Source organism: Musa acuminata, chromosome BXJ3-3 (assembly GCF_036884655.1).
Source record: "Musa acuminata AAA Group cultivar baxijiao chromosome BXJ3-3, Cavendish_Baxijiao_AAA, whole genome shotgun sequence".
NCBI classification, from domain to species: Eukaryota; Viridiplantae; Streptophyta; class Magnoliopsida; order Zingiberales; family Musaceae; genus Musa; species Musa acuminata.
In genome coordinates, this window is record NC_088351.1 from 30,098,726 (window position 1) to 30,124,995 (window position 26,270).

A 26,270-nucleotide genomic window follows, 5' to 3' on the forward strand; every position below is an offset into this window, starting at 1 on the left:
GAGAAAATCTATTATGAAAATAATGAATATACAAATCTCAAAATCTATTACCCAAAGCATAAACAACAATCACAAGAGAATAACTGAGATACAAGGAATATATCACTATACATAATATCTAAAATCTTCCCAAGTAATTATAGTAAGAAAGTTATAGATCTGATCTAACTTGAGATGAGAATACTATCTAGATGATTGAAAATAATCTTTCCGTATTATCTTTGTTTGCTACAGTTTTCTACCTTTATTTTGATAGTCACCACACCCCCTTATTAGATCTAGGTTTAAGTTAAAAGAGAGATAAGCTATAGACTGTTAAAGCCCACTATATGCTGAACTAGTATCAGCCCAACATATGCATGTAAGTGGATTTGTTAATTTGGTGATGTATATGATTTCTAACTTTCATATTTTTTATAGTAGTCGATGCGCTTATACCCACCTCTATCCTCACAAATTGGTGGGGATATTATTTCTTTATTTGTTATTATTGTTGGATAAACTTGGCTTCAGATACTAAGTTAGACTTTTGATTTAGGAGGTAGAGAGAATTTGATCTTTTAATTGTCCTTGGGCGGGGACAAATTATAATAATTTGTTTCAATCTAAGATATAAATAGAGACAAAGATAATATTTCTAAAAAAATTCAAAATAAAAATAAATAAATAGGAAAATATTCATCATAACAAAAAAATATATTTTTTATTTTGATTATAATGACATGACGTATTGGTGGCATGACTATCACGTGTCGAGTTAGATGATTATTTTTTATATTATTATTAAAAGTAAATTATTCTAAGTGCATATACATAAATCTATTCTTAACTTTGTGTGTAAATAAATTCTTACACACATTTAGATAAGATCCATGCATGCATTAGGTCCCAAATCCATGAACAGAAAAGCTATAAATAGATAGCTGAGTCTTCCTTACAGCCATGATCACCTTTGAAGTTGTACCAAATCTACGTTTGTATGGCAAAACTACAGTAGCCTATTGAACTTAAGTCTCTCTCTCTCTCTCTCTCTCTCTCTCTCCCTCTCTCTCTCCCTCCATTATTATTTATACATGCTGTGAGTCAGTGAGAGACTGACTGCGTCGACCTCATCAATTCAAAGGGAGGGTCGAGGTTTCACGTGACCGTGCATGGCGACCGAGGTAAAGAATGGTTCGCCAATGGGTGGCCCCTCCTTGACCTAACTGGAGAACCGAGCAGATGGCCAAAACGTCAACACCGTGGCCACCGATGCTCGAGTAGTCCTACTCGCTCTCTCTCTCTCTCTCTCTCTCTCGGAGTGTGCAAAAGATCCATGACTGTTGGCCTTGGGAAAAGGCAGTCGAGCAAGAGAACCGGCCGTCTTTGGTGGCAATCAGTGACCTTCTTACCTCCCCTAATAAAGAAGCCAAACCACTTCATGGCTTGTCCTTCTCATAAAGACCTCTCCCTACTCCTACTACTATTACTTCTCCATTCATCTCTCTCTCTCTCTCTCTCTCTTATATAACCACTATTGCTTCCACATTTCCTTCACCACTGCTCGCAGTTTTGCTGCTACCGGTAAGTTATAATGCGAGAGGTTTTTTGTTGTAGACTGAAGCTTGGTCTGATGTTTGTGTTTAGTTGTGGTTACAGAGCATGACGAAGAGTCACCAATTTCCAGCGTTTGGGTGTTGGGATCACTGCGACGAGCTCCCCATCACCCAGTACTTCGAGTCAGCAGTGCAGGCTGGGTTGATCGGACGGCATTACTTTGGCGAGGATGGCGATCTCTTTAAAGTGTCAACACAAGTGAGACCAGCTTACCATCACCACCACCACAGAAAGGTACGCACTCATCACCCTAATCTTTTCAGCTTTCAACCCGGCCTTACCATGCGGTTTTAGGTCAAGAAGGGCGGTCATGGAGGAGGAGAGAAGCACCTCGGGAAAGAACAGCAGATGAATCAAGAAAGAGCCAGTGATTTGACACTCCAAACGGCCCCAAGAAGGCCTAGAAGAGCTCCCAAGGCTGTAGATGAGGACCTGTACAAGATCCCACCTGAACTACTCCACCAAAAGCCCAAAAGGGTATCACCATCGCTCACTCCCATGCCTGCCTCCCATACGCAGATCTTATTTATTCCAGTATATATATAAAAACATACATATGTATAGACCAAATACCTGTTGATATGATGTTTGCAGAAGAGATTGTTGAAGACTCTGTGGTCAGGATGTATGGGACTCAACAGCGTTGCCTGAGGAGATGGAAGTACTCATGGCTTACACAAGCTTCGGCATCAAATGAGATCTTAATTTTTGTACTTTAGTTTCTCCTGCCGTCTTTTCCTCCTCTCCACCAATGTGATGTGATGTATCATTCAAACACCATCAAGAAACATTTACAGCTTGTTTACAGCATAAACCTTGGATTTCTTCTCTGTAGCTGGGCTTCTACAAGTTAAAGAAGAGATATAGGTAGCTCCTCAGTCGAACGTGCTGAGAGAGGCACCTTATTTTGTTGTTCCGTGCATATGACTCTCATAACTCACTGCACTCGAGTTCCACAGAAGCATCTTTACCCGTGTCAGGAATTCAAGGCAAATGTGCTGTGTAGCTTCGAGGAGGCCCAGAAAAAGATTCTACAGCTTGCACTTATGGCAGCCTTTGACAGTCAAAACACTCGAAAGAGGCAAGCATTTACTTTGATTTATATCTGTTCTCTGCTTCACACCTTCCCCTTCCGTGATAACCTCTGATCGTCTTCTAGCTTTACCCCAAAGGATGTTAGGCTTTTTCTGCCCCGGTAAAGGATGTTAGGCGTTTGAATTCACTGCTCTGTGGACTTCTCCTTGGGATTATGCCATCTTCTCCGTCTTTGTTCTTCTTGAAGCTAAGATGGCATATTATATTTCTTCATCCTATGTTTAAGAAAGAGAATATGTATCACATCCTTCGTCTCTACTGATACATCATTTGGATTCCAACTATGTCTCCACCATGCAGTAGTCGTATAGGAGATCACTTGGATTCAGTATCAAATCTCATATAAGTATTCAGAGTGCATCTATTCATTAAAAATTCGTTTTATTTATTTGTTTATAGAATTCGGACAATTTTCCTCGTTTCTCTTTTTTCTCTAATATGTTTTCCGCTTTAAAATTATAGAATTATATAATTAAAATGGCCTAAAATTTCCTCTATTTTTTAATAAAAATTAAAGAATAATTCGTTGATATATTTAATAAATCATAAAAATGAAAAATATGCCCTCACTAATCATTCAATTCATATTTTAATTTTTAAGGATCATACACATAAAAAAATAAATGATTGTCCAAATAAACCTTTTTGTTGATGTTTGTGAGAGGTAGTTGGGGAAGCACCGACTTTTACGTCCATCCCTAACACCGCAACAGCGGTGGGTATTTAAACTCCCCCCTCCTCTTGTGGGCTCCCCAAACCTTCCACTCCCTCCGCTCTTCCTCTCGTCGATTCTTTCTTCTTCTTGTTCGAATCCCTTGCGCAGATTGAAAGCGAGGCTGTTGAGGGGACCCGACGATGGCAGCGGCTGCGAGGCTGGATCTCGACGGCAACCCGATCAAGCCGATGACGATCTGCTTGATCGGGGCCGGGGGGTTCATCGGATCCCACCTCTGCGAGAAGCTGATGGCCGAGACGCCGCACACGGTGCTGGCCGTGGACGTCTACAACGACAAGATTAAGCACCTCCTCGACCCCCCGCCGCCGCCGCCGCCCGCGGACGGCGGGCAGCAGGCCCGCAACCCCTGGGACGGCCGCATCGAGTTCCACCGCCTCAACATCAAGCACGACTCCAGGCTCGAGGGTCTCATCAAGATGTCCGATGTGGTTCGTCCTCCCCCTCCCCCCCCCCAACCCCCCGCCAACCGCCACGCCCCTAATCTTTCTTCGGATCTCTGGCACTCCGTTCTATATGATTCTTGCGGATCGGCATTTTCTTTTACAGTCTCTCTGCTTTCTTCTGCGCATCTTTTCTTTTGATTCGCAGCAACTTTTTGCTTTCTTGGTGAACCGTCGTGTAATGGATTGTGCCGCTCTGCGTCTGTTATCGCGTTTTCTTGTCTCACAAGGAATTCTGATAGCTGTTCGCTTTACAGACGATCAATCTGGCGGCAATCTGCACCCCGGCGGATTACAACACCCGTCCATTAGACACCATCTACAGCAATTTCATTGACGCTCTCCCAGTTGTATGTTTCGGGGTTACCTGCCCTCCTCTTCTTTTTTGGCTTTCCTGCACTTCTTTCTTCATCTGTGTGAAATCTTGGGGACGTGGCTGTGCAGGTCAGGTATTGTTCGGAGAACAACAAGCGCCTCATTCATTTCTCCACCTGTGAAGTGTATGGGAAAACACTAGGGAGCTACCTGCCAAAGGATCATCCTCTGAGAAAGGTGCCTGTTGCGTCCCTTTGACTTCCTGCATCTAAACGAACAGATGATTATGTGAATGCTCATGAGGACCTGTCTAATTAGATTAAATGATCACAATTTGATTGCGTTCAAAATACTTCTGATCTAACCACCTGTGGGTAATGTTCGCTTTTGCATCAAAATGACTTCATGTTCTACCTGAAACTAAGGCATTATACACCGTAACCAAACAGTAATGACACAAAGGTGTCTTCTTTTTAGCTCATAATTTCATTGACATTTAGAATGGCATAAAACATAGAAAATAATCAGATAATCTTTCGCTGAGGTGAGATTATACATGACTACAACATAATATATACGTGTAATATGATATTTTATTAACCGTGATTGCATACTTCATTCTGTATAGTTATGAGAACCACAGAATTATTGGATCAAATGTGCTAATAAATCGGAATAAACTGATATTTCTTACAATTTTATTTCAATGTTAAAAATGAGTTAACTATGTTAACTATGCATCATTCACACCAGTAGCTACTTTTGCTATGTCCTCTCTCAAAAGTGAGCTGTGTGGTATGTCTCCCTTGGTCGCAATGTTGAGCACAAGCCATGATATGTTCCCTGAATTTTTGTACTTATACATTGCCTAATAGGTTCATAGCAGTGGAATACATTATACATGTTTGGAGGATGTGGTGACCCTTAGTCTCACGTATGTTTAGTCATCCTGTGTTTATTCTTCATCATGAATCATCACTTTAATATCATTTTTGAGGCTTAAAGATAATGAACTATGCAAGGAGCATTATAATTTGCAATAGATTTATGTGCACTGAACCGCAGTTTTCAAAGCTCCAATGTAGTTGGACTTCCATGTGCTTTAAAGAGACAAAAATTGTGGCTTGAAATTAACTCTCTTGATGACTTTGTTTCATGATTTTTATATCTGGTCATTTTTATTAGTAACCTACCTGCTTAAGGAAACAATTGGTTCTTCATGGTTATCAGACATGGATGTTCCGATTGAGTTATCTTCTACATGATAAGTCATGTCTATGTTGTACTAGTATTGTTTCTTCTTTTCATTCCCGTAACCAGAACTTGCATGATCGTAAAGGAATCAGAATTCTATGTGCTAAAAGAAGATGCTTCACCATGCATTTTTGGTTCGGTCGAGAAGCAGAGATGGTCTTATGCGTGTGCCAAGCAACTTATCGAGAGACTGATTTATGGTGTGTTTACTTACTTGTCTGTTTGGATGCAACAAAACTATACTATTCCCTGTTCTTACATTTTATTTGGACCATCTAAAGCTGAGGGTGCGGAAAATGGCCTTGAGTTCACCATCGTGAGACCTTTCAATTGGATTGGACCAAGGATGGACTTCATTCCTGGAATTGATGGTCCTAGCGAGGGTGTTCCTAGGGTTTTGGCATGCTTCAGCAATGTATGTATCATAATTTCTCTTATGTTGCATCAGAAAATATTTCTCTTATGTATCATAATTTCCGTTGCTTCTTTTTTTTCTTGTTTGTCTTAATGTGATGCAGAATCTCCTGCGCCGTGAGCCTCTAAAACTTGTCGACGGTGGCCAATCCCAAAGGACATTTGTCTACATCAAGGATGCCATAGAAGCAGTTCTCCTGATGATTGTCTGTATCAATCTCTCTCTTCTTTTGTGTCTCTTTCTTACCTTCTGCAACGAAACAAATAAAACTGTTCTCTTCTCTCTCAGGAAAATCCTGCTCGAGCTAATGGCCACATATTTAATGTGGGAAATCCTAACAATGAAGTCACCATAAAGCAACTTGCTGAAATCATGGTACAGGTGAGTGTTGGCACTCGGCGAACACATACATATACGTTTGACATTGCTAGATGCAGAGATCCTTGCCCAACTTTCCTATGCTATTTTGTCTTCTTCCATGCAGGTATATTCAAAAGTATCAGGGGAGCCTCCTTTGGAGGCGGCTACGATCGATGTGAGTTCTAAGCAGTTCTACGGTGAAGGATACGACGACAGCGATAAACGAATTCCCGACATGACCATAATCAATAAACAACTTGGTATGACCAATTTACATTGAACGGTTGATCCGTTCCCTCTTGAACTCGTAAGAGGTATTAGTTGATGATGTTTTCGAGTGTAGGCTGGAATCCCAAGACATCCCTGTGGGACTTGCTCGACTCGACGCTGGCCTATCAGCACAGAACATATGCGGAAGCTGTCAGAATGGCAATGGTGAAACCCGTAGCGTCCAGCTAGATTCATGCAATGCATTGCGGGGAATCATCATCTCTGATTCAATTCTTTTTAAAGCTCTCATATATATATACACGTTATACTTACTAGCACGTCGCCTAACTGTTTGACCCGTAATTTTCTCCCCGATGTGGAGAAATTATTTAGGAAGCTGCAACAATTGCTGTAATATTCAGGTCTCATCAGACGTTAATTCCTCTATTTGCAAGTAGTACTTCATTGCAGCAGCATCAGTATTCCTTCCTTCCTGCTGCATCTTTGCTGTGTCAACCATAAGCCCCGAGTACGCGATCCCAATCGTGCAAGTTTAACTAATGATTGATTCGGCACGTCTTTTGCCTGATTGCAACGAGACGGCGGTTTCAAGCCTCACCCATCCAGGTGATGTGGATGGTCACCGGTTACTGTTATAGCGTTCAGCCACTGTAAGTTCTCGTTTATGATCACAACGATTTCTCTCTCCCACTCTCACGAGGTAACCGGTGGCGACATTCGGGAATGACATCTCGATTTAACATACAATAAGCTGGAGTAGGGTGTTTTTGCTGTGCTTCCTTTTTTGTCTCGCATATTCCAGGAACAATGATAATACCATCATTTGACTTAAAACCAAGGATGAGAGATATGAACGATAAAGGCTACATTTGTGGGGGCGCAGCAATGCAGATTTTGACCATTGAGTTCAAATACAAAAAAGGCACCTATTCTAAAACACACGTTTTAGATACAAGGCTCTCTCAGTGAATCAACCCTCTTCTCCATAATCTAAAAGGCTCAACCTCAAGCAGAAACGATTAGTACCCTTGAGCTCAATTCTATTCAAGATATTCATTCAAAGTACAATCAGAAATGGGAGAACAGATGCAGCTATAACAAGTCTGAACAAACAGTAACAGGGCACCAGAAATCCTAATTCATCTGCACCTGCGTGAAGGAATCATGCAGCCGCAGCGAGTCAAAGCGCTGTGCAGATCCACGATGGATTTCACAAAATGCGATGCCAAACTTTTCCTCTCTTTTTTTTATCCTTCAGCAATGGCGTAGATAATGTGTGAACTATCTCCTAGGAAACCAATCAGATGTATCACAAACGCCCGCCTCTCTCCCACCTCAGCCCTTCTTTCAACCTCTTATATATACACCGTGACATGCTCACCTATCATGTAGCCACTAATTCTTACCAGTATAAGTTGAATAGAAACAAACTCCCACAGGATGCTTATGCCAAACCTACAAAAAAAGGATCCTCGAAATGTAGCATCCATGCCATTCCATCAAATCCACAAAAAAGGTCTACGTGTTTCCATAAGCAATCGAAGCTGGTTTTATCTGGAACCTTTGTTGGAGCGCACCTCACAACCAGAAGAATCCCTTCTGGCAGCCTGTCCTGTATCTTTTACTGGTGTATTTATTGACCGTGTTCACAGAACTGGCGATATAGAAATCAAGACAGAACCAGCTCTTAACTACCGCCAATCTCGACATCTTCCACATCTCCAGTTCGCATCACTAGAAGGCTGCTCACTCTCAACCCAAGGAGAACAATGAGAATGGATATGCTGCCCACATATTTCACAACTAAGATCTGGAGATGGATGGGCAAGCTTGCAAATGTCACATGCCACTCCGTTAAAGGTAGTCTCCTTAACGACCAACTCCTCGCCGGTAGAATGTACCTCTTCTGATCCTAATCCATCAAAAGCAGGTGCTTCAAAAGATCTGACCTCACCACAACTTGATGAGAATCCAATCTCTACTGCATTCATGTTGTTATCAGATACGTGTAGTTGGTCATCGTCAGATGCCAACAGCTCCGTGAATGAGAAGTAGGTCTGTGGTTCATACTCTGCATCCTCGATGCTTCCACACATTTGATCAGGCCACTGGTAGCCACAGTCAGCATCGTCAACAGAAACAGCTGCACATCCACCACTTTCTTGCAAGTCGTATGATGATACCATGTCAGAAGAATTTGCAAAAATCTCATCGTTTGTCATAGAGAAATCATAGTCATCTATTTCATGTGATATATCGTTTCTTTCAGGAGACTGGCTCTCAAAACACAAATCAGTTGCATGTAGTAAGTGAGGCCTTCTGACAGACAACTTTTGCTGGCTTTGAGCCCCAGTCTCCAGTGTTTGAACTGGAAGTGGCTCAACTACTCCAAGAGAATGAAGCAGAGGATCACCATTCACCACAACCATATCTCCATCCGCCGTATGTGACACCGGGTTAGATGAATGTGTTAATAAAGGAAGATCTGACATGGACCCTTCAAGTGTGTTTGGCTTGTCAATATGTTCTGGCTCCAACTTCTTAGAATCTGTTTTAAGATATGGGCATTTTGGTGAGGCTTTTCTTCGACACCTGCAGCATTTGAACCCAACTAAATCAAAGATTTGGGCTTCCTCAAGTTCCAAAGCATCTGCATGGTACCAATCTGCAAACAAAAGATAAGTATGGGAGCTCAATGAAGATAGTTTGAGAAAGAGGTAGATTGAAGTATCAACTGTACACTTACTTAGGCACTTTTCACAGCGGATATACATCAGGTTGGAATGGTAAGGAGAATTGCAAAGGCAGCAAGTAGGATTCCTCGGCGGATTTATTCCCTCCTTACATTTCAAAATAATATTTTCTAATCTAAAATTCTTGCCCGAATCATCACCCTTTTTCCGCTTCCATATGAGACCATATGAAAGGCATGTCCGACGTTTATTGTTGCCTTCTAACTTAGATGATCTTGTTCCTTGAACCTCAGCCTTACCAGTGGATCCTGAAGAGCAAGGAGCTGTCATCTGAGGCATGAATTTGTTCCCAGACATCAGCTGATCTTGCCTTCGTAAAGGAAGCTGACTGTTGAGGATCTCCTTACGACTTGCATTCAGAGCCGCAGTTTTAGCATGGTAACATATTTTGCATGTGATATTGTATGCTAAATTGGTTCCCTTTCTTTCAATCAAAGGTATTGCACAATCCTTATGACATTTACCTGTAATTTCACAAGGAGCAAATCCCAGTTAGTTGAAAATTCTAATAACCAAACAGAAAGTGCAGCTGGCATACAGTGTGAGCACTTCCATACCTTGACAAATGCTGCATGTTGTAGCATCCCTTAATTACAATTGAAAAAAACAACAAAAAAGTAAGTTAGCAGTTAGATAATTTGTTTTAATTGATCGGCGAATAAATTCAAATGTTAATTCGACAATACCTCAAAATGACATCTTCTTTGCATGATGCACAAGAAGTGCTGCTAGGTTTGTCCCCCTTGTGCAGCAGATAAGAAAAAATATCTCCCCTTCGAGATTTTACTTGCTTTTTCCGAAACTTTGGCTGAACATTTGAGCCTAATGTCATTGAACCAGACAATGGTTTCCCACCAATTTTCTCTTCATATTCCTTTATCAAGTATAATGGGATATGATTTTCAGAAAACCACAATTTACTATACTCGTTATTGATAGTTTCTTTTTCCAAAACATTTTTCATTACACGTAAAGGGATATGCTTCTGATTTGAAAAGGTAAGAGCATACATCATCTTATGCTCAGCAACCCTTTTATCACATATGACTGCATTTCTAAAAGCCAAAGCATCACCATCTAAACCTTTCCCATCCACAGAGGTTTGCTCAGGAGGAACAAGGTCTCTCCACCTAATATGGGAGTCAAGGTATCTGACCTGATGAATCCCAAATAATAAATTAATTGATTATCAAAAAAGGAATCTGCAAATGGACAACAGCTTTTGCATGATAATATGGTACTGAACTAACCTGAAGAGCAAGCTGAGATGCATTTTTGCACATTTGAACAGCAGCTCTCCAAGCAAGCTGCCGGCTTCTTCTAGGAAGATCAACACTTTCAGGATAGCAAATACCAGGTATCCTTCGAAAACCACCTAACATGATGAAAAAGTTTCACCAGCAATCAGCAGCCTTTTTAAAGAACCAGTAGGGAATTGTGTGGGGAAAGAGAATCTGAGAAACTTTATAGGGTAAATTTTACCTTGACGAGCAGCTTTTCTGACCAGAGAACTTGGAAGAGTCCCATTCTGAAGAATAACCTCAGAGAACTTCCCCCCACGCCACCATTGCACATCTTTTCCACTATCCTCTGATGACACAACTGCAGATTCAGATGATGCATATTGTTTCTTGCTCCGCCTACCAGGCCCACGCTTTTGACTTGGTCCAGAGCGAGATGTACCACTTAGTGCAGAAAACCCCGATGGTCCATCAATTATCAGTTTAAACCAGCCTCCAGAAAAAGCAATTCCACGAATATTCTTCTCAAGCTGCATCAGTAGATCCAGAAAAGCCATGTTGTCTGTTCAGAGTCTAATATTCTAAAAAACTAGGGTTCATGGTCATATAAAACATAAACTTCCAGATAAATGTGGTCATACTGACATCTCTAATGATTTTCAGGTTTCTAGCAAAACTTAACTATGTCGAACCAAAATATTCTCGGGGAGATGTCATTTCCAGTGCTCTCAAAGGTGCTTGTAAATACTTGTACTAGAGCAAGATAACTAACTTTGGTTGAATAAAAATATAAAGTAGCACAAGATTAAGAATAGGATAAGGGATAATATAAAAAATATGGTTAGTCAAGGTAAATACTAAAATTTTAGTGAGAACATAATTTAGTATCTTCTGGTACTGTAGTGACGTATACAATATGTAATGATTTTAACAGTATCTAATATTCAATATAAAAGCAAATCCATGAATTGCCATCCAAAAGAATAGAAATTTGGGCATCAACCAGCAAACTGGGACCAGGTATTTGAGCGTAAAGATGGTTTCTCATCATACATTTTGTGATGAGAGCCTTAAATCATTTAAAAGCACATGAATCACTATGATAGCTTAGTAAATCTCTTTTTCCTAAATGGAGTCTTCTAAGCAGAAACCATCAGATAGTTCCACTATACCTTAAACAACAGCACAAATTGAGAACATACAGTAGCAAAACTTGCTGATAATCCAAACATCAACATACATAGACTAAGTGAAGATTACAACATGATTGTAAGATCATACCAGTGCAATCACGTCATAAGCGAAATCTGAATTAGGTAACAGTAAGTTAATGGGCCATTAAACAATGGTACAACTGTCTTTTTACCCATGAGTATGCTGAACTCTTTATAGAAAGAAGGCACATAGCACAATAATCCTGATTATGGCCTCTTGGTGGGACAAGATATTGAACCAATCCTTGATCCTAGAAATCTGGTTCATAATTCTTTTTAGTTTAAAAGTACTAGAAAGTAGACAAAGAGAAGACGTTAAGTGTTTTAGAAAGTTCACCAAGTCATTTAATTAGAGAGGACAGTTGCTGGCTCATTCTGGACAAAGATGGTCCAGTTCATTTGCTTCCTTTTCAGGTACTAGAAATGACATCATATTCAGCATTTAAGAATAGAAGAGCGTAAACCCCAAACAAAAAGGGTAACACATAGAAGATAATGACATACGATAATAGATATAAGGACATCTTTTGTCTTTAACCATGTGGCCTTGACATGTAATTCATCTCCATTATCTACCGTCCAAATTTCTTCCAAGGTAACCTCTTTCTCCAATAGAACCTGTTTCTTCTTTGTAGGAAAAGAAAACCAGGAGCAATTTATCCCTTTCTCTCTCTATATATATACTCTTCTGTTGCTCTTGCCATTTTCACTTAAACACATCTCTTCTTAGTTAAGCACTATAAATCAGCCAAACTTAAATCAGTTCGAATCCCACCAAACCCTGCTTCACCTACCACATGAACTAATGTTTCCTCCGTCAAGATGTCAAAAACGCCATTCAAAAAAATGTCCAAACATTACATAAATACTGAATTTCTAAATAGTGCATCAGACAACTCATTCAAATTTCATTGTTGGATCACTTATTTGTTTGTTTATGATTAAGTTTGTCAATGACAATCAAACTGATTTAGTTTACAGAATCTTGACCTTCAAAAATGACTAAATGTTCAACCATCTAACTGATCTTTAGAACATGTATGTTCACATAAGTTCAGAAAGGACCATAGCATGCAATTAGTACAACATACCACATGGATCCACGATCATCATACCAGCTGCAACAGTGATTTGCAACTTTCTCGGTGATCTAAAGTGCTGCAATAGGGATTTATAATCGCATGTCCAGTGGTCTATATGTAGTTCCAGCATATGGTATTTGGGGAACATAATGACCATCACAGCAGTCTAACAAGCACCACATGACTGGACTATAGCAACTGATATAAGCCCAATGCTTTAGGAGACAAACAATCCAACTAGTCATTGTGTTAAGTTATGTCCTCCAAAAAAGGGCTTCGCTATTTTCACCAACTACAAATAAAGAGAACTAAAGTAAATAAATTTTCATTAGGGCAACAAGAGAGATGGCAACCCAACTCTTATCATTCAAGGGCTTAAAATTACCTACATATAATTAACTAAAACGACTTATGAGTAAAGTTTCCATATAGAAAATTTTCATAACCCACAAAATTCCTCTAGAAGGATCTATAAACCTCTCTAGATACAATTTCGAATAGCTAAGTAACTTCTTTAACCCATAGCATATCCGTACAAGAATTCTTGGACACATATTTGAATTCAAAATAGTGGTAAAAAAAATCCTAACATATCAACGATATAAAACACAATGAAACAAATCCAAAATTCACTAGAAGTAGAATTTCATAATCTACTCCAACTACAAACTTGAAGGAGGCTTGGTCAAGTTTCCCCTTTCCAAATTTGGCAATGAATAGATGTTCTCTCACTCTTATCCCAACTAGGAATGGCCCAAAAGTTCTTTTCTCAAGTTAAACAATGTTTCTACCTTCTCCTGTACAAGTAAGGAACATCCAAAAGCTAGGTAAGCCTTATTCATGTTAGAGCAAGTCTTCTCCAAGTTCAACTGGGCTGGATGAGACCTGTACATGCTAGACCTACACTGATTTAGGTCAAGAAGGGATACCAAAGTTGGAATAGCTGAAGCTATGCAAATATGAACAGAAACAACTTGTGAGGCTGAATAATGCTATCCCGAAGTGTGAAATGCGTACAGAATCACCATAAGCTGCATTGAGCATCCATGATAGTGATCTAAGCCCCTATCTCGGACAGCAATGTTAATGCCCCATGCATATGAGAGATTGGTTCAGGCTAATGGTGTTTCTTGAGTGAAGGCAACTGAAGAAATGATAGTTAGCATGTAGTGATAGAGTTGATCCCATCAAGGCCTCTCAACATAACCAAACAAGACAATTTTCAGTAGAAGGACTGAAGATGAACTTGTATAAGCAACTTAAAGTCACACTGTAACAACACGAATTAGTTAAACAAATGTCTCATTAGTCAATTCAATTATAATCAGTAAAAGGACTGAGGATGAACTTGTATAAGCAACTTAAAGTTACACTGTAACAAAACGAATTAGTTAAACAAATGTCTCATTAGTCAATTCAATTATAACAACCATGCACTGGTTAACTTGTGCTAACAGCTCTAAGTAACCCCAATTTTTAACTCAAGGCTCCCAAGCTACTAGTTTCTTTGAAACCATTAAGACATCCAAATGGGTCAAAGGATATGCAGCAGCCAATAGCATCACTTGCCTCTACTTATGCTTCTCACTCTCTTTTGTATGCAGTGAGTCTTTGCCGAGTACAAAAGTTCCTGATTTCTATAAGTTGTAACATATTGACTTCTAAAAGTTTAGGCCTCAGCTAGGCAAATTGTGGGACCATTAGGTGGGTTACTTTTGCAACTAGAACTCATCCTTCTATAAACCAATCAGGTATCTTCAGTCATTCCCACAACCCTATCACTCATTGTCCATCACCTCAAACCCCTTCTATTCCATTTTCTTTTCTCAGAGACAAAAGTCTCCAGTGAAGTCAAGACAAGCTACTTATCCCTCTAACTGGGGCATCAAAAAGCAGAGGTTTTACTACCATATACATTTTGCATAAAATACTTCATTATTGAAATGGATGCAGGATTATAAAATGTATAATGCATGCCATGAATGAAAAATGAAATGTCAAAAACATTACATAGCCCTATGTTCCATAGCAAAATCCTTTGCCAATAAAAAACACCGAGATTGGTCATCTCATGCAAACAAACCGCCGCATGTTAGCAGTATACAGCAAAGAAGACTCGAGCAAACAGAAACAGGAAAAAATACATAGTAACAATGATGGCAAGAAAATTACTGATAAACTCACTTCAAGCAGTAGAAATTTCAGGACCCTGCAGCTGGAGGATTCTCGAACAAGTTTTCGCCATTGCAGCTTATACTGTGTATCTAGAAATGACCCAACAAATAGACCATGCAGTGTTGTCTCCATGTTTGCTATATGTGCTGCGATGACCGGAAAGTGAGTTTCTTCATGCTTAGTTGGACGAAGTCCATTAATGTTTCTAGCAGATCCTTTAATCGCATTGGTGGCAGCCAAATTTAAAAAACATCCCTTTTTGCTTGTAATTGAACCTTTACATGCAATGCACCAACCACATCTTTCTCTTGGGATGTCCATCAGTTTCTTCTCATAAGTTGGCCACAAAAAATACATTGTAGCTCTGGAAAATGCTTTCATTTGCAGGGAAATGCTTGCAGCCACAGTTTTCCGGGAGTTGGAAGAAATATGAGCATCTGAAAATCTTTTCTCTTCAGTTGTAAGAATAGCCAAATTAGCAGCTGCAGATGCAGCAATGTCACCATGGATATATTGGTTGACATAAGACTGAGGGTTGAAGAAAACTCTATTATTTGAGGCTTTATCATTTCTTTCTTGCACAACAGAATATTGGCTTCCATGTCTGCCTCCACCAAACGCACCAACAGCATCGTTCTTGTTGGAAAAGTATGAGCTACCTGCAGCTGCCCTACACATTCCATACTCATTCGTTGAGGCGCAACTTGAAATATCAGGTACTATTGATCTTTGAGAGGCATATGGCAAGTTTGAGAATGACATGGTTGTCATCATAGATCCATTACCCAATTGCTTACTAGATCTTGTGTGAGTATCGGGGAAAATCTTCTGGACAGTCTCACTAATAACTTTTGAAGAAAATTGTTCATCACTCGGAAATAACAAAATTCCATGTGAAGCTAATTCTGTCTTATCTGTAGCATCATTACAATTTTCTTTACCAGACTCCTGCTGTTCAGGAAAGCTAAATTGGTTCACTGAGTTCAATACAGAACTGCGAACTCCAGCTTCAACATCTGCACCACTCTCTCTATCTGCATAAATATGATTTCCCCCTGTAACATTGTCAATGGACCTCTTAATCAAGGTAATGGAAAATAGAGTACCATGTTTAAAGGTTTCAGCATTAGCCAGAGAATTACCTACAGGTTTAATTTGTCCAGCCTCCAGAGTGGATGCTGGAACCTCCCAGTATTTCAATATTTCATTGCAGATATGAGCATATGATGATGAATTTTCTGCAACTGAAGACATCAAGCTTAAGACCTTGGTGACATCGGTTTGATTGTAGTATCTATAAAATGGCTCTGCATTCAATGATGTCCCAATCCTGCAGAATTAATATAAACAAATGATAAAGATAACCTAGGAAATACCAGATCCAATTAGTCAAAGTTCTGAGAGGAATCATTATAAAGCATCTAAGAAAAGATTATAAGATATGATTGATGTTGTTTCATTGATTCTTTAGGAGTACTCACAGGTGAGCAAGATGAGCCAAGATAAGACAAATGTGACTTCAAACATCTGTGCAACATAAAACATGCAAAACTATGACCGTGACATATGTGCAGCCTCATGGTTGGTTCCCTTCTTCTTTTTGAAGAAGTTTTGGTTTTGGATCCAGGGAAGATCACTCTGCTAATTCTAAAACATATCTAGAAAATTGAGAATTACATGGGGCAAAAAGGGTGGCTAATTTATATAACTACGTATCAGAAAACAAAGAAGAGTACCAGAAGAAGATAAAGAAAGATGAAATAACACAATGAAGAGAGTGTTAGAAGAATGCCACATGCCACAACAGAATTTTTTTTCTTCAATTAACCGGCAAGCAGAATACATATGCTAAGTGTAGCATAAATTGTGTCGAATAGTCTAATTAAAATATGTAAATTCAAAAAAATTCATGTGAATATAACATGCTCTAAGTAGAAAAGCTTACACGAGCAAGTAATTGCATGTTCCCAAGAATAATCGTCCACAAACATCAACGCCAAGAGCCTCCGCTCCTTTTATACTCCTTCCTACTCTAAAAGATGTAGGACCAAGTTTGTTAATTGTACATTCTGGACAAAACCATGGCCCATCTGGTAGAAATGCTTTATTCAGGCCAATACATCTAGAATGATATGCAGAGGGACACCCATCACAACAAATCAAAGTGCCATCCATACCACAGAGCTGACATTCATCACTGTTACCATCTGTATCAGCACTAGAAACATCTGCATTAGATTCCGTTACTTTCGAGCTTGGTATTTGCTTTGGTGGCTCTTTGGAATCCTGAAGAGCACACATGCTCCTAGAAGCAGAATTCTTGAGAGATCTAGAGTGCACATTCCTTGGCCCATCCCCAAGTGGAAAGTTAATATCAGTACCATCTTCTACGTCATCATCCAAATTCTCACGCATTTCAAGTTCAGTTCTGAGTTCTGCAGAGTCCATTACATCATCACATAGTATTTGCAAAACCTTAAGCTTTATTGTTACGGGAAGACTGTAATACTCGCCATTTGAAAGCATGGCACCATATTCCTTCCCATCCAGACCTCTCATATATCCCATTATGTACAGATACTCAACTACGAAAGCTGGCCAAGTCAATGCATCAAGCAAACTCCAATCGTAATATCTGTAAAATTTGAAAAGCCAAAACTTCAAAATTAGTTAAAGAATACAAGCAACACTTAGGCGAGTATAAAAATAAGAGAGAAAACAACCTTAAGCATTTTGAAGCGAGCTCCAAACCCTCAGAAGAAAGCACTTGAAGATGATGCCTCAAAGCCCGCATAAGTGATAGATGAATGGCATCCAGCAAAGAATTCTGGACCGTACATTTGAGTGATCCAACAAACTCATCTATTCCGAAGGGGCTCAAAAACAACTGAATGTTAAATGATCTTAAGAAACTATATACAGAGAACAGATAACTAATTGATTCCTCAGAAATCGGAATATCCCCAGAAGACGGGGGCAATTCTAACATATGGATCTCTGGAGATGCGACGGATGAAGGACCCTGCACGTAATCACAGGAATTGCTAGAAGAGTCAGCATCGTCAGAGAGGTCAGAATCTGTCCTGCCATGCGAAGAGGTGTCAGCTCCATCAGAAGCACCTGGGGCATTCTTCCTGGACCTTGTCCTCGGAGGAGGCACATTCGTGTCCTGTGAACCAGAAGAGACTAGAAGGTCGAGTTTCCTCTTCCTGCAGCTAAGCTTCATGTTTGAGCCTACCCTGGTGTCCTCAGCAATGAGGATCTTGGAGACTTGCAAACGGTCCAAATTCTCACGATTCCCGTCCTCATAGACGACAGTGTACAATCCACTTCCGTGGTCGTAAGACGCCACCTTACCAACGAGGGGTCTCTTGACTCCAGGAGTCTCCTTGCTCACATAACTACCGACGAGAGCACTAGCATCAACATTCCCGGCTTCGATGACCAACCCAGCAATCTCAGAAGCCTCGGATCGTTGACCCGTCCGCACCTCCACGACGCTCTGCTCATCCACTCTATCTCCGTTAACAGACCCCATCACCTCCTCCGATCCCATAAGGTCAGATTTGGGGATGGGAGACTAGAAAGGAGTGCATTTATATTCCATACCACAGAAGCAGAAGCAGAGTCCGGATTGAAGCGTAAACAAACAAAACAAGGAAAAAAGAGGTAGACAAAGAGGCGGAAACCCTAGAAAAAGATGGGGACCAAAACGAAGAAGCCGGAAAGCTTAAAGATCCGACTTTTCGAAACGAGGTATTCGAGGAAGTTCCAAGGACCTGCAAACGTCCGGCGAAACAGCGATCTAGCGGGGAAGGGAAGAGATGGACACGTCCAAGGTTCCTTCTCGTGCACGCGGCCCTCGACTCCCTTCCGCCCTCCTGGTTCCCAAGCGTCGACCAATCGAGCGAGAGGAGGAGGAGGAGATCGATAGACGGATCGGAGGGAGGGGACGGGGGAGAGGGAAGGGTTTCGATCTGGGGAGGGCTGCCGCCGAGGGATCTCCTTTTTGTGCCCTAGCTTTTGTTGACAGAAAGGGGAAGATAGAGTGGAACCATAATAGCAACGTTACCGCCATCATAGTGATTCGAAGAACTCGCCCGGTCCAACCCGGCCCGTGACTCGGCTGAGCTGAGCCGTGGCCGTCCGTGACATGACATCTAAACGGTTCGGTACCGTCCTTCCCCACTAGCGCGTTGTGACTCAACTAGGGCGAGTCAGAAACTCGGCTCCTGCCCCGGTCTACAAAAGGAATTTCCCCTTTCCCGTACCCGCCTGCCTGGCTAATCATGTGGGGCCTGTCCGGCTCCACATTCAGATCAATAACGAGGCGGGTACACGGGACGGGAATCACGGGGCGAGTAGGAGAAGCAAAGCCTACATGGTAGTCCACCGAAGAAGCAGCTTTGAGATCCGGGGAACGCGGGATCTAACGGTGGATAAGGGTTGGTTCCCGTTCTAATGGACGGCTAACAGTACTGAGCTATCACTTTTTGTATATAGTGAATGGACCTTTTTGCCACGTACCGAGCCAACGCGGGCTGAGTTCTGCGACGCCGAGTCGGGGTTCAGGATTTCAAATCATGCGACGCGCAAGGAGGGAAGCAACGGCTACGTATCCCTTGGTGTACGTGAAGAAGAAGAAGAATTCACAAGAAAACCAAGCATGCACCGGTCACTATGGTTCGGACTTCGGAGGCGGCTCATATTCGGAGTGTGACACTAGTCGATGGGATTTGATCCACTAAAAAAGAACGCATGATACCATATATCCAATAATGAACCCGATAACACGCCCCATACGAGTGTTGTATACCATAATACATGGTTGTATGCCTTTAGGAACACAAAGGCAACTTTCAAAGCAAATCTCTTATGTATCTCTAAGCTTAATATAAAAAATACTCATAGTTTCATTCCTAAATTTTCTTAATTCTATTAACTTAAAGTATTAGAGAGACTTGTTAGGTATGTCTCGATGTAGTTTCGTCGTGATCATCTAATAATTTTTTATTTTATGATATTTGAAAAAAATTTAGACGTTAAATTTTGCTTAACGTATTAGACAATTAAAATCTAAAATAACAAATGTTAAAGATATCGAGACAATTTCGATTAGAACCAACGATCATAATTCTTTATTACAATAGATTTTGAGATTTTTACTTAAGTACTAAAATCGAATTTAAGTTAAAAGTGTTTTGAGTGTAGTTTAAGGAGGGTAAATGACAATAGTTCAAATTCGTTGGTTTCTTATCTCTGTTCGTGTTCCTTAAACTATGCTAAACATATTTTATATTATGGTTTCGTGAATGTAAAAATGTGTATCGTATAAGCCTAAATAAATAAAAAAATAGTATCATTCAAATATTTTTTAATTAAGTATTAAAAAACATATACATGATTTGAACTCGTTTTGATTATCTTATCACTAACCCTAAAACCAAATGTCACAAAAAAAGATCTTTCATAACCTCATATATATTTAATTAAAAATTAATTATTTTTTGTTATATATATATATATATATTCCTTCCAAAATATAGAGACATGATTATATTTTCGAGGGATTTATTTGTTATATTAAAGTTTATAATGAGGAAAATGTGATTTCGAAGATTGACAACGATACATAGAAAGAACAGCTCGAACACTTTGCATGGATAACAACGAGACCCAAACTGCCTTGAAAGGCTCAATGCTTTGGGCAGCGGTCGTACGTCTCTCCTCATCAAGGCGGTGGTGACAGCACGCATCTCAAGGCCGAAAGCTAGTGCAGCACATTCCCGTTTGAAAGCCTCGATCATCTTTTTCATGTTCCTGTGACTCTTCTCAGACCTCAAGCACTGCATCACAAATGGCTGCCTGTGCACCACAGCATTTATATCTCATGTGCATGCAAACGTACGTACATCTAGAGATTCTCATCTTTATGATCAATGATGACGTCGCTAAATACAAGACTGATACAAGCACGAGGATAAACATGTCTTCTCGAAGCTAAGATAAGGGATTCCAAGCTCAGGGGAGGCTTCTCAGTGGTTGAGTCGAGTTGGAGGTAAAGAGATTCTTTCAACGACGATTACAGCCACGATTTAGTCAAAAGGTGGAACTTTGGGAGCTGGAACACTACACATGCGGAAGGCATATGCTTGGGGATGGTGGTGGGTCAACGGTGCATCATGGTGAGGTCCTGCAGTGATGTCGCCATTGTTGTTGCTGCCACCTGCTTTGAGGTTCGCATTTCAATGGTGACCCCGACCTCGTCTATATGTACCGTTCTTTGTGCTCCGCTCTACCGCATCTTTCATGTCTGTGTCTTATCTTCCTTGTTCTCGTCGTTATCCTCGCCATGCACGCCACAAGAGTTGCTTCCCGTTTCCCTGCGGCCACCATTAACGCCAGGTAAGGTCTGAATCATACGAATATACGTGGGTATTGATGGAGATCTTCTACGTTAATTCCCATTGCTTTGGCAACACAGATTCTGCTAAGCTTCATGGGGTTCATCGCGTGGAACATGCAGGAGAGGATTCCAATCTATCCTTTTCTTCAGTTGCATGCATGTCTTCACGACCTTGATGCAGTACTTCTTGCGTCTCAGGTGTTGGAAGTGGAAGAGCGCGAGGATGGGAATGAAGGATGCCTGAAGCGGAGGATGACATCTACACGCAAATCCACAAGCCATAGAAGGGGAAAGCAAGATGGAGGTGAAGGCTGTGAGAGAACCCACCTCAGTAGATGACTACTTGCAGGCAGAAGAAAGAGTGTCAGCTTACGAGGGATCAGTGATAGCTGAACGATAATGATGATCGTTCTCAATCTATATTGACTTAATTATTGACTAAAGTCACATAAATATTCACCCAAAGAAGATGTTGTAAAAAAGCATTGACTAAAGCTTTAGGCGACAGATGTTTGATCGACTGACTCAGATATGTTTCTTGAGTAGCTTTTGCAAATTAACCCAAAAGAACATCCAATTCCTGAGACCAAAACACAAAAATAAAAGCCCATCCAGTGTCTAATTCTGGCAGCATCCTTCTCTTATGTGTTCAATTGATCATGGAGATATTATGGCAGCAGTCTTTTCCTTAAAAAACAAGCATGACTCAGACTGGAAACACACACAGAGAGAGAGAGAGAGAGAGAGAGAGAGAGAGAGGTCATAACCTTAGCAGGATTCATGTGATCCAATGGAAAATCTGTCTTTACAAAGAACATAAACACAATTCAGTTCGGATGATGATGACCTACTCAAAGCCCACAGTAAGAGGGACTTCACCTTTCCTCTCTACTGCAGAAGGTGGGGAAGGATGATTGTGCTCGCAAACAAACAGAGAGCACAAGAGAATAGGAAACAGGTGCGAACATGAGAAGAAGACAGACTATATGTCCACAACATCTACCAACATGGAGACCTCGGTCACTCGTAAGTTAGGAAAGAGAGACTACTAGTCAAAGATAAAGTCCAATTCTCATCACGTACGAAGTAGAAAAGGTCAAGATCGATGACCAGCTGATGCCAAAACTGATGTCAAAGCTCTTCTTTTCTTCTCTTCTCTTCTTCTTTCTTTCAGTAGCGCAGTCATCATGCAGTGCAGTAACACCATCGTCTTCCTATCTCAGCCGCATATGCTTCTCCAGTTATGTTCTAACAAATATCGTACCGAAATGTTTGCACGTTAAATCAAACACTAACTAAGAAGATAGTTATCCAAATGATATATATATATATATATATTGGTACTATAAAATATATATATATATATATATATATATATATACTATAAAATATTATATTATGTTAAATATAAGAATAACATTAATATCATAAACTAACAGTCTTTTCTGTATGCTAATTTAAAAAAAAAAATTAAATAGAATGAATGAAGATTGACAATCGAAAATTTGTCAATTGACCGGTGATCCGAAAATAATCCTTTTTATTTATTTAATTTTTAATTTTAATTTAAAAAAATATTATTTTTTCAATTAGTTTGAAATCGAATCAAACCCCTATCTTCGGAATTGATTTGGTTTGAAATCACTAATCGATTTGATTTCAATTTGAATCGAGCTAGATTAGAGCTGCATATTCCCCTTCTACCTCGACTCTCATAAAATGATTGTTATGTTGGTTAAGGAAAACCAAACAATTTATCAAAATTATAATACTTTATATCAAAATGAAGAATTTCTTTTGATGAAACTTTTTTTAACCTATAAATAAAGGTGACATTCTTATAGGGTTTAAGAATTATGATTATTTTCTCTCACTCCCTCTCCGGTATTCTATATCTATTTTCATCTTTTTTTGATATTATCTAAGTTAAACATTACATGAGGATGATGTCATGTAAATTATTGTATATTTTATCTCAATAAAAAGGCTATTCTCATCTCGCATTATGCTCTATGAAGTCAAATTCATTTATTTATTTTTCTCTGTTATATTGAAATGATGTGCAACACGATTATTAATTTCCTCTATCAAGAGCCAAAATTACTGAATGTTTACATGCTCATTTCCAAACTCAAATTTGAATGTTTAACACACTGATGCCGGATAAAAAAAAAATCATACAAAATCATATCAATTAGTTATAAAATAATAATTAAACAATTTAACTAGTTAATCTCCTTGGTTTGATTATGTCTTGAGATATAACATAGGCTCTTAAGTAAATTTTAGATTTATGATGGACTAATGAGTAAATAGAATACTTGAAACCCGAGGATTTATCTTTTTTTGGTTTTATCTATAATAATAATAATAATAATAATTATTATTATTATTATTATTACCATCATCATCATTTATTTTCATCCTAATAATTTGTTAATAGAGATTTGGAGGAGGTGGAGGAAAATGGATATTCCAATTTTGAACCATAATCATCTTTTTTTTATTAAATTAAATATTTATTTTTTTAACTTAAATATTTTTATTTTTTCAATCAGTTTGAAACCAAATCAGATTCCTTGTTTTTGGTTCTGATTTGATTCAAAATCGTAGAACCATTGATTGATTTTTATTTTGATACTTGATCAATTTGATTTTAATTTGACTTGACTCTCATAGACTTTTATGATTGATATGTAGGCCGAGAAAAGCTAAACAATTTACCTCGAATCAAGACAACCTTCATTTGATGGTAGACTTTGTTAGCCTATAATCACTAAATCAAAATGATAATATTTATATTAAAATGAAAATTTTATTTTTTATTATTGAGAGTTGAAAATTCTTTTTTTACTATAAAAGGGGTATCCTTGTAGGGTTTAAGAATTATGATTCATTTCTCTGACTCCCTTTCAGGCATTTTATAGGTGTTTTTATTTTTATTTTTAATATTATCTAAATTGAACATTATATGAGGATGATACTGTGCAAATTATTGTGTATCTCATCTCAACAAAAAGCTATATTCTCACTCTCCATAATAGATTGATGATCAAAATGTGACCTCATTGATTTTTAATTAAATTTATCGTATGTGTTTTTAAGCCATTCTATTATTCTCATCATCTCACATTCTGTTCTAGGAAGTTAAATTCATATTTTTTTTTCTATTATATTAAAATGATGTGCAATAAGATTATTAATTTCCTCTATCAATAACGAAAATGTTCTATGTCTTTGTAATGTGCATGCTCACTTCCAAACTCGGATTCAAAGATTATTATTAATTAAATAATAATAATTAAGTATTTAATTATATAATAATTAAATATATACAATTGGGACTCTCAAGTAAATTTTAAGTTTGTGATAGATTAACAAGTAAATAGAATATTTGAAACCGAAGGGTTTATCAGTCTTTTTCTTAATTTTTATCTATTATTGTTGTTGTTGTTGTTGTTATTATTATTATTATTATTATTATTATTATTATTATTATTATTATTATTATTATTATTTATTATTATTATTATTATTATTGTTTATATTCATCCTAATAATCTGTTAAGAGATATCGAGGAGGAGGAAAGGAGGGACGACGCGGAAGAGGAGCAGAAGCTTCGATCCTTGTTCATGGCTTCCTCGCCTGCTGCTGTCAATCGCCGATCCGACGGCCAACTCTACGCCGTCGCTTTGTCCCGCACCGGGGAAGCCAAAGCCCAAGCCGCCTTGGCCAAGATCATAGCCATCATCTCCACCACTCCTGCCCCGACTCCTCCTCCTCGCCCCGTGTCCGACGCGTTCGGCCGCGGCGTCGGCGGAGATCTCGGGGCGGCCCGTGGGATGACGAAAGAGCCGGGCTTTGGCGTCGATCCGAGGCTTAGGTGGGGCCTGACGCCAGAGATCGGACGAGGACCCGCCGAGGGAGATGGCCCCACGGCGCACGGGGTCGTCGTGGATGCCTCCGCGCCGGTGGAGTCCGGAGGCGCGGAGGGCGCGACCTTCGCGATGGCCCCATCGGCGGCAGTTGGCGGCGTCGACGTTTTGACTGCGGTCAATAGTTCCGAGGGCGAATGCGATCCTGAAGAGAAGAACGAGGGCGAGGGCCACGGGGAGGCGGCAGAACACGACGCCAAAAAGGAGGTCTTCTCAGAACAAGAAGAAACGAAGGGAAGCGGGGAAGGAGAAGAAGCGGCGACCCCTGCAACCACCACCACCACCACCATCACGAGCAGCAGCAGCAGTAGGAGCGCAGGAAAGGACCGCGAGAATCAGGGATGCTTGGATTTGCTTCTGGAGGCTGTCCGTCAGGTGTCAGGCGGCGTCTTCGAGGAGGGGCCGGAGGAAAAGAAGGTCGAGCCAGAGGCTTCGCCCGCGGAGGGATCCTCCGCCCCGCCCGACAGGGCGCCGACCTTTTCGGGCGGTGGGGGAAAGAAACGGTGGATTCCGTCCGATCTCGACGATACGGAGACGGCCCCGATCGTGCGCTCGAAGCGGGGAAGGAGCCAGGCGCTGCCGTGGAGGTACCGCGACTCTGTCCTCGACCCTTGGCGGAAGCCGCCCGCCCTCACCCGCCACGGCCGGGCGGCGTGGCCATGACCGAGCCGCCGCCCCCGGCGCCCGACCGCAGCAATTGGATGTCGTGACCTATTTCGTTCCCGTTTTCTTTCTTTCTTCTCTTTTTGTCTACAGTATAGTAGTCCGGTATTGACGTAAGCAGAATGCATAAGCGTTTATGTTTTGCTATCGTTGGAGAAGAATGACCATCAAAAGCTCTCGTGTCGGATATTGCCAATATTATAACTATATTTACTATCTAACGCAACGTGAATTTGACTTTTCCCACTTCAATTTTGACCTCCCTCGTCAATATTGGAAGCCTCATTGACGTCTCCGAGGAAGGGGAGCCATTTCTCTCCCCGCAGTAGCAGGTTCAGAAGTGAGCGTACCTGGTTCG

General features: G+C 40.1%; 4 protein-coding genes across 6 annotated transcripts; 3 read left to right on the forward strand and 1 right to left on the reverse strand.

Annotated features, from left to right (window-relative positions):
• The first annotated feature begins 1,451 nt into the window (after positions 1 to 1,451).
• Positions 1,452 to 2,728, forward strand: LOC135633116 (uncharacterized). The gene is made up of 4 exons (XM_065142226.1): positions 1,452 to 1,563; positions 1,639 to 1,830; positions 1,891 to 2,073; positions 2,191 to 2,728. The coding sequence occupies exons 2-4, from the start codon at positions 1,642 to 1,644 to the stop codon at positions 2,245 to 2,247; spliced, it is 429 nt and encodes a 142-aa protein (XP_064998298.1). The 5' UTR covers positions 1,452 to 1,563; positions 1,639 to 1,641; the 3' UTR covers positions 2,248 to 2,728.
• A 705-nt stretch (positions 2,729 to 3,433) lies between these two features.
• LOC103979418 (UDP-D-apiose/UDP-D-xylose synthase 2-like) lies at positions 3,434 to 6,881 on the forward strand. The gene is made up of 9 exons (XM_009395560.3): positions 3,434 to 3,855; positions 4,125 to 4,217; positions 4,312 to 4,419; positions 5,522 to 5,636; positions 5,718 to 5,851; positions 5,955 to 6,056; positions 6,140 to 6,232; positions 6,336 to 6,471; positions 6,555 to 6,881. Exons 1-9 carry the CDS (start codon positions 3,547 to 3,549, stop codon positions 6,668 to 6,670), a joined length of 1,206 nt encoding a protein of 401 aa, XP_009393835.1. The 5' UTR covers positions 3,434 to 3,546; the 3' UTR covers positions 6,671 to 6,881.
• A 402-nt stretch (positions 6,882 to 7,283) lies between these two features.
• LOC103979415 (DDT domain-containing protein PTM) lies at positions 7,284 to 18,951 on the reverse strand. 3 transcript variants are annotated; one of them, XM_018823773.2, is made up of 10 exons: positions 17,631 to 18,951; positions 16,853 to 17,542; positions 16,050 to 16,237; positions 14,917 to 15,941; positions 10,678 to 10,966; positions 10,446 to 10,570; positions 9,882 to 10,351; positions 9,753 to 9,781; positions 9,189 to 9,659; positions 7,284 to 9,107 (listed from the first exon to the last, which is right to left on the reverse strand). In XM_018823773.2, the coding sequence occupies exons 1-10, from the start codon at positions 18,461 to 18,463 to the stop codon at positions 8,134 to 8,136; spliced, it is 5,094 nt and encodes a 1,697-aa protein (XP_018679318.2). In that variant the 5' UTR covers positions 18,464 to 18,951; the 3' UTR covers positions 7,284 to 8,133. The 3 variants fall into 3 exon arrangements, with proteins under 3 accessions (XP_018679318.2, XP_018679317.2, XP_018679316.2); XM_018823772.2 differs by having other exon boundaries at positions 14,917 to 15,962; XM_018823771.2 differs by having other exon boundaries at positions 14,917 to 16,237.
• Positions 18,952 to 24,893: 5,942 nt separating this feature from the next.
• Positions 24,894 to 26,134, forward strand: LOC135634396 (uncharacterized). The gene has a single exon (XM_065144829.1). The coding sequence runs from the start codon at positions 24,947 to 24,949 to the stop codon at positions 25,910 to 25,912; it is 966 nt and encodes a 321-aa protein (XP_065000901.1). The 5' UTR covers positions 24,894 to 24,946; the 3' UTR covers positions 25,913 to 26,134.
• Positions 26,135 to 26,270: the final 136 nt, after the last annotated feature.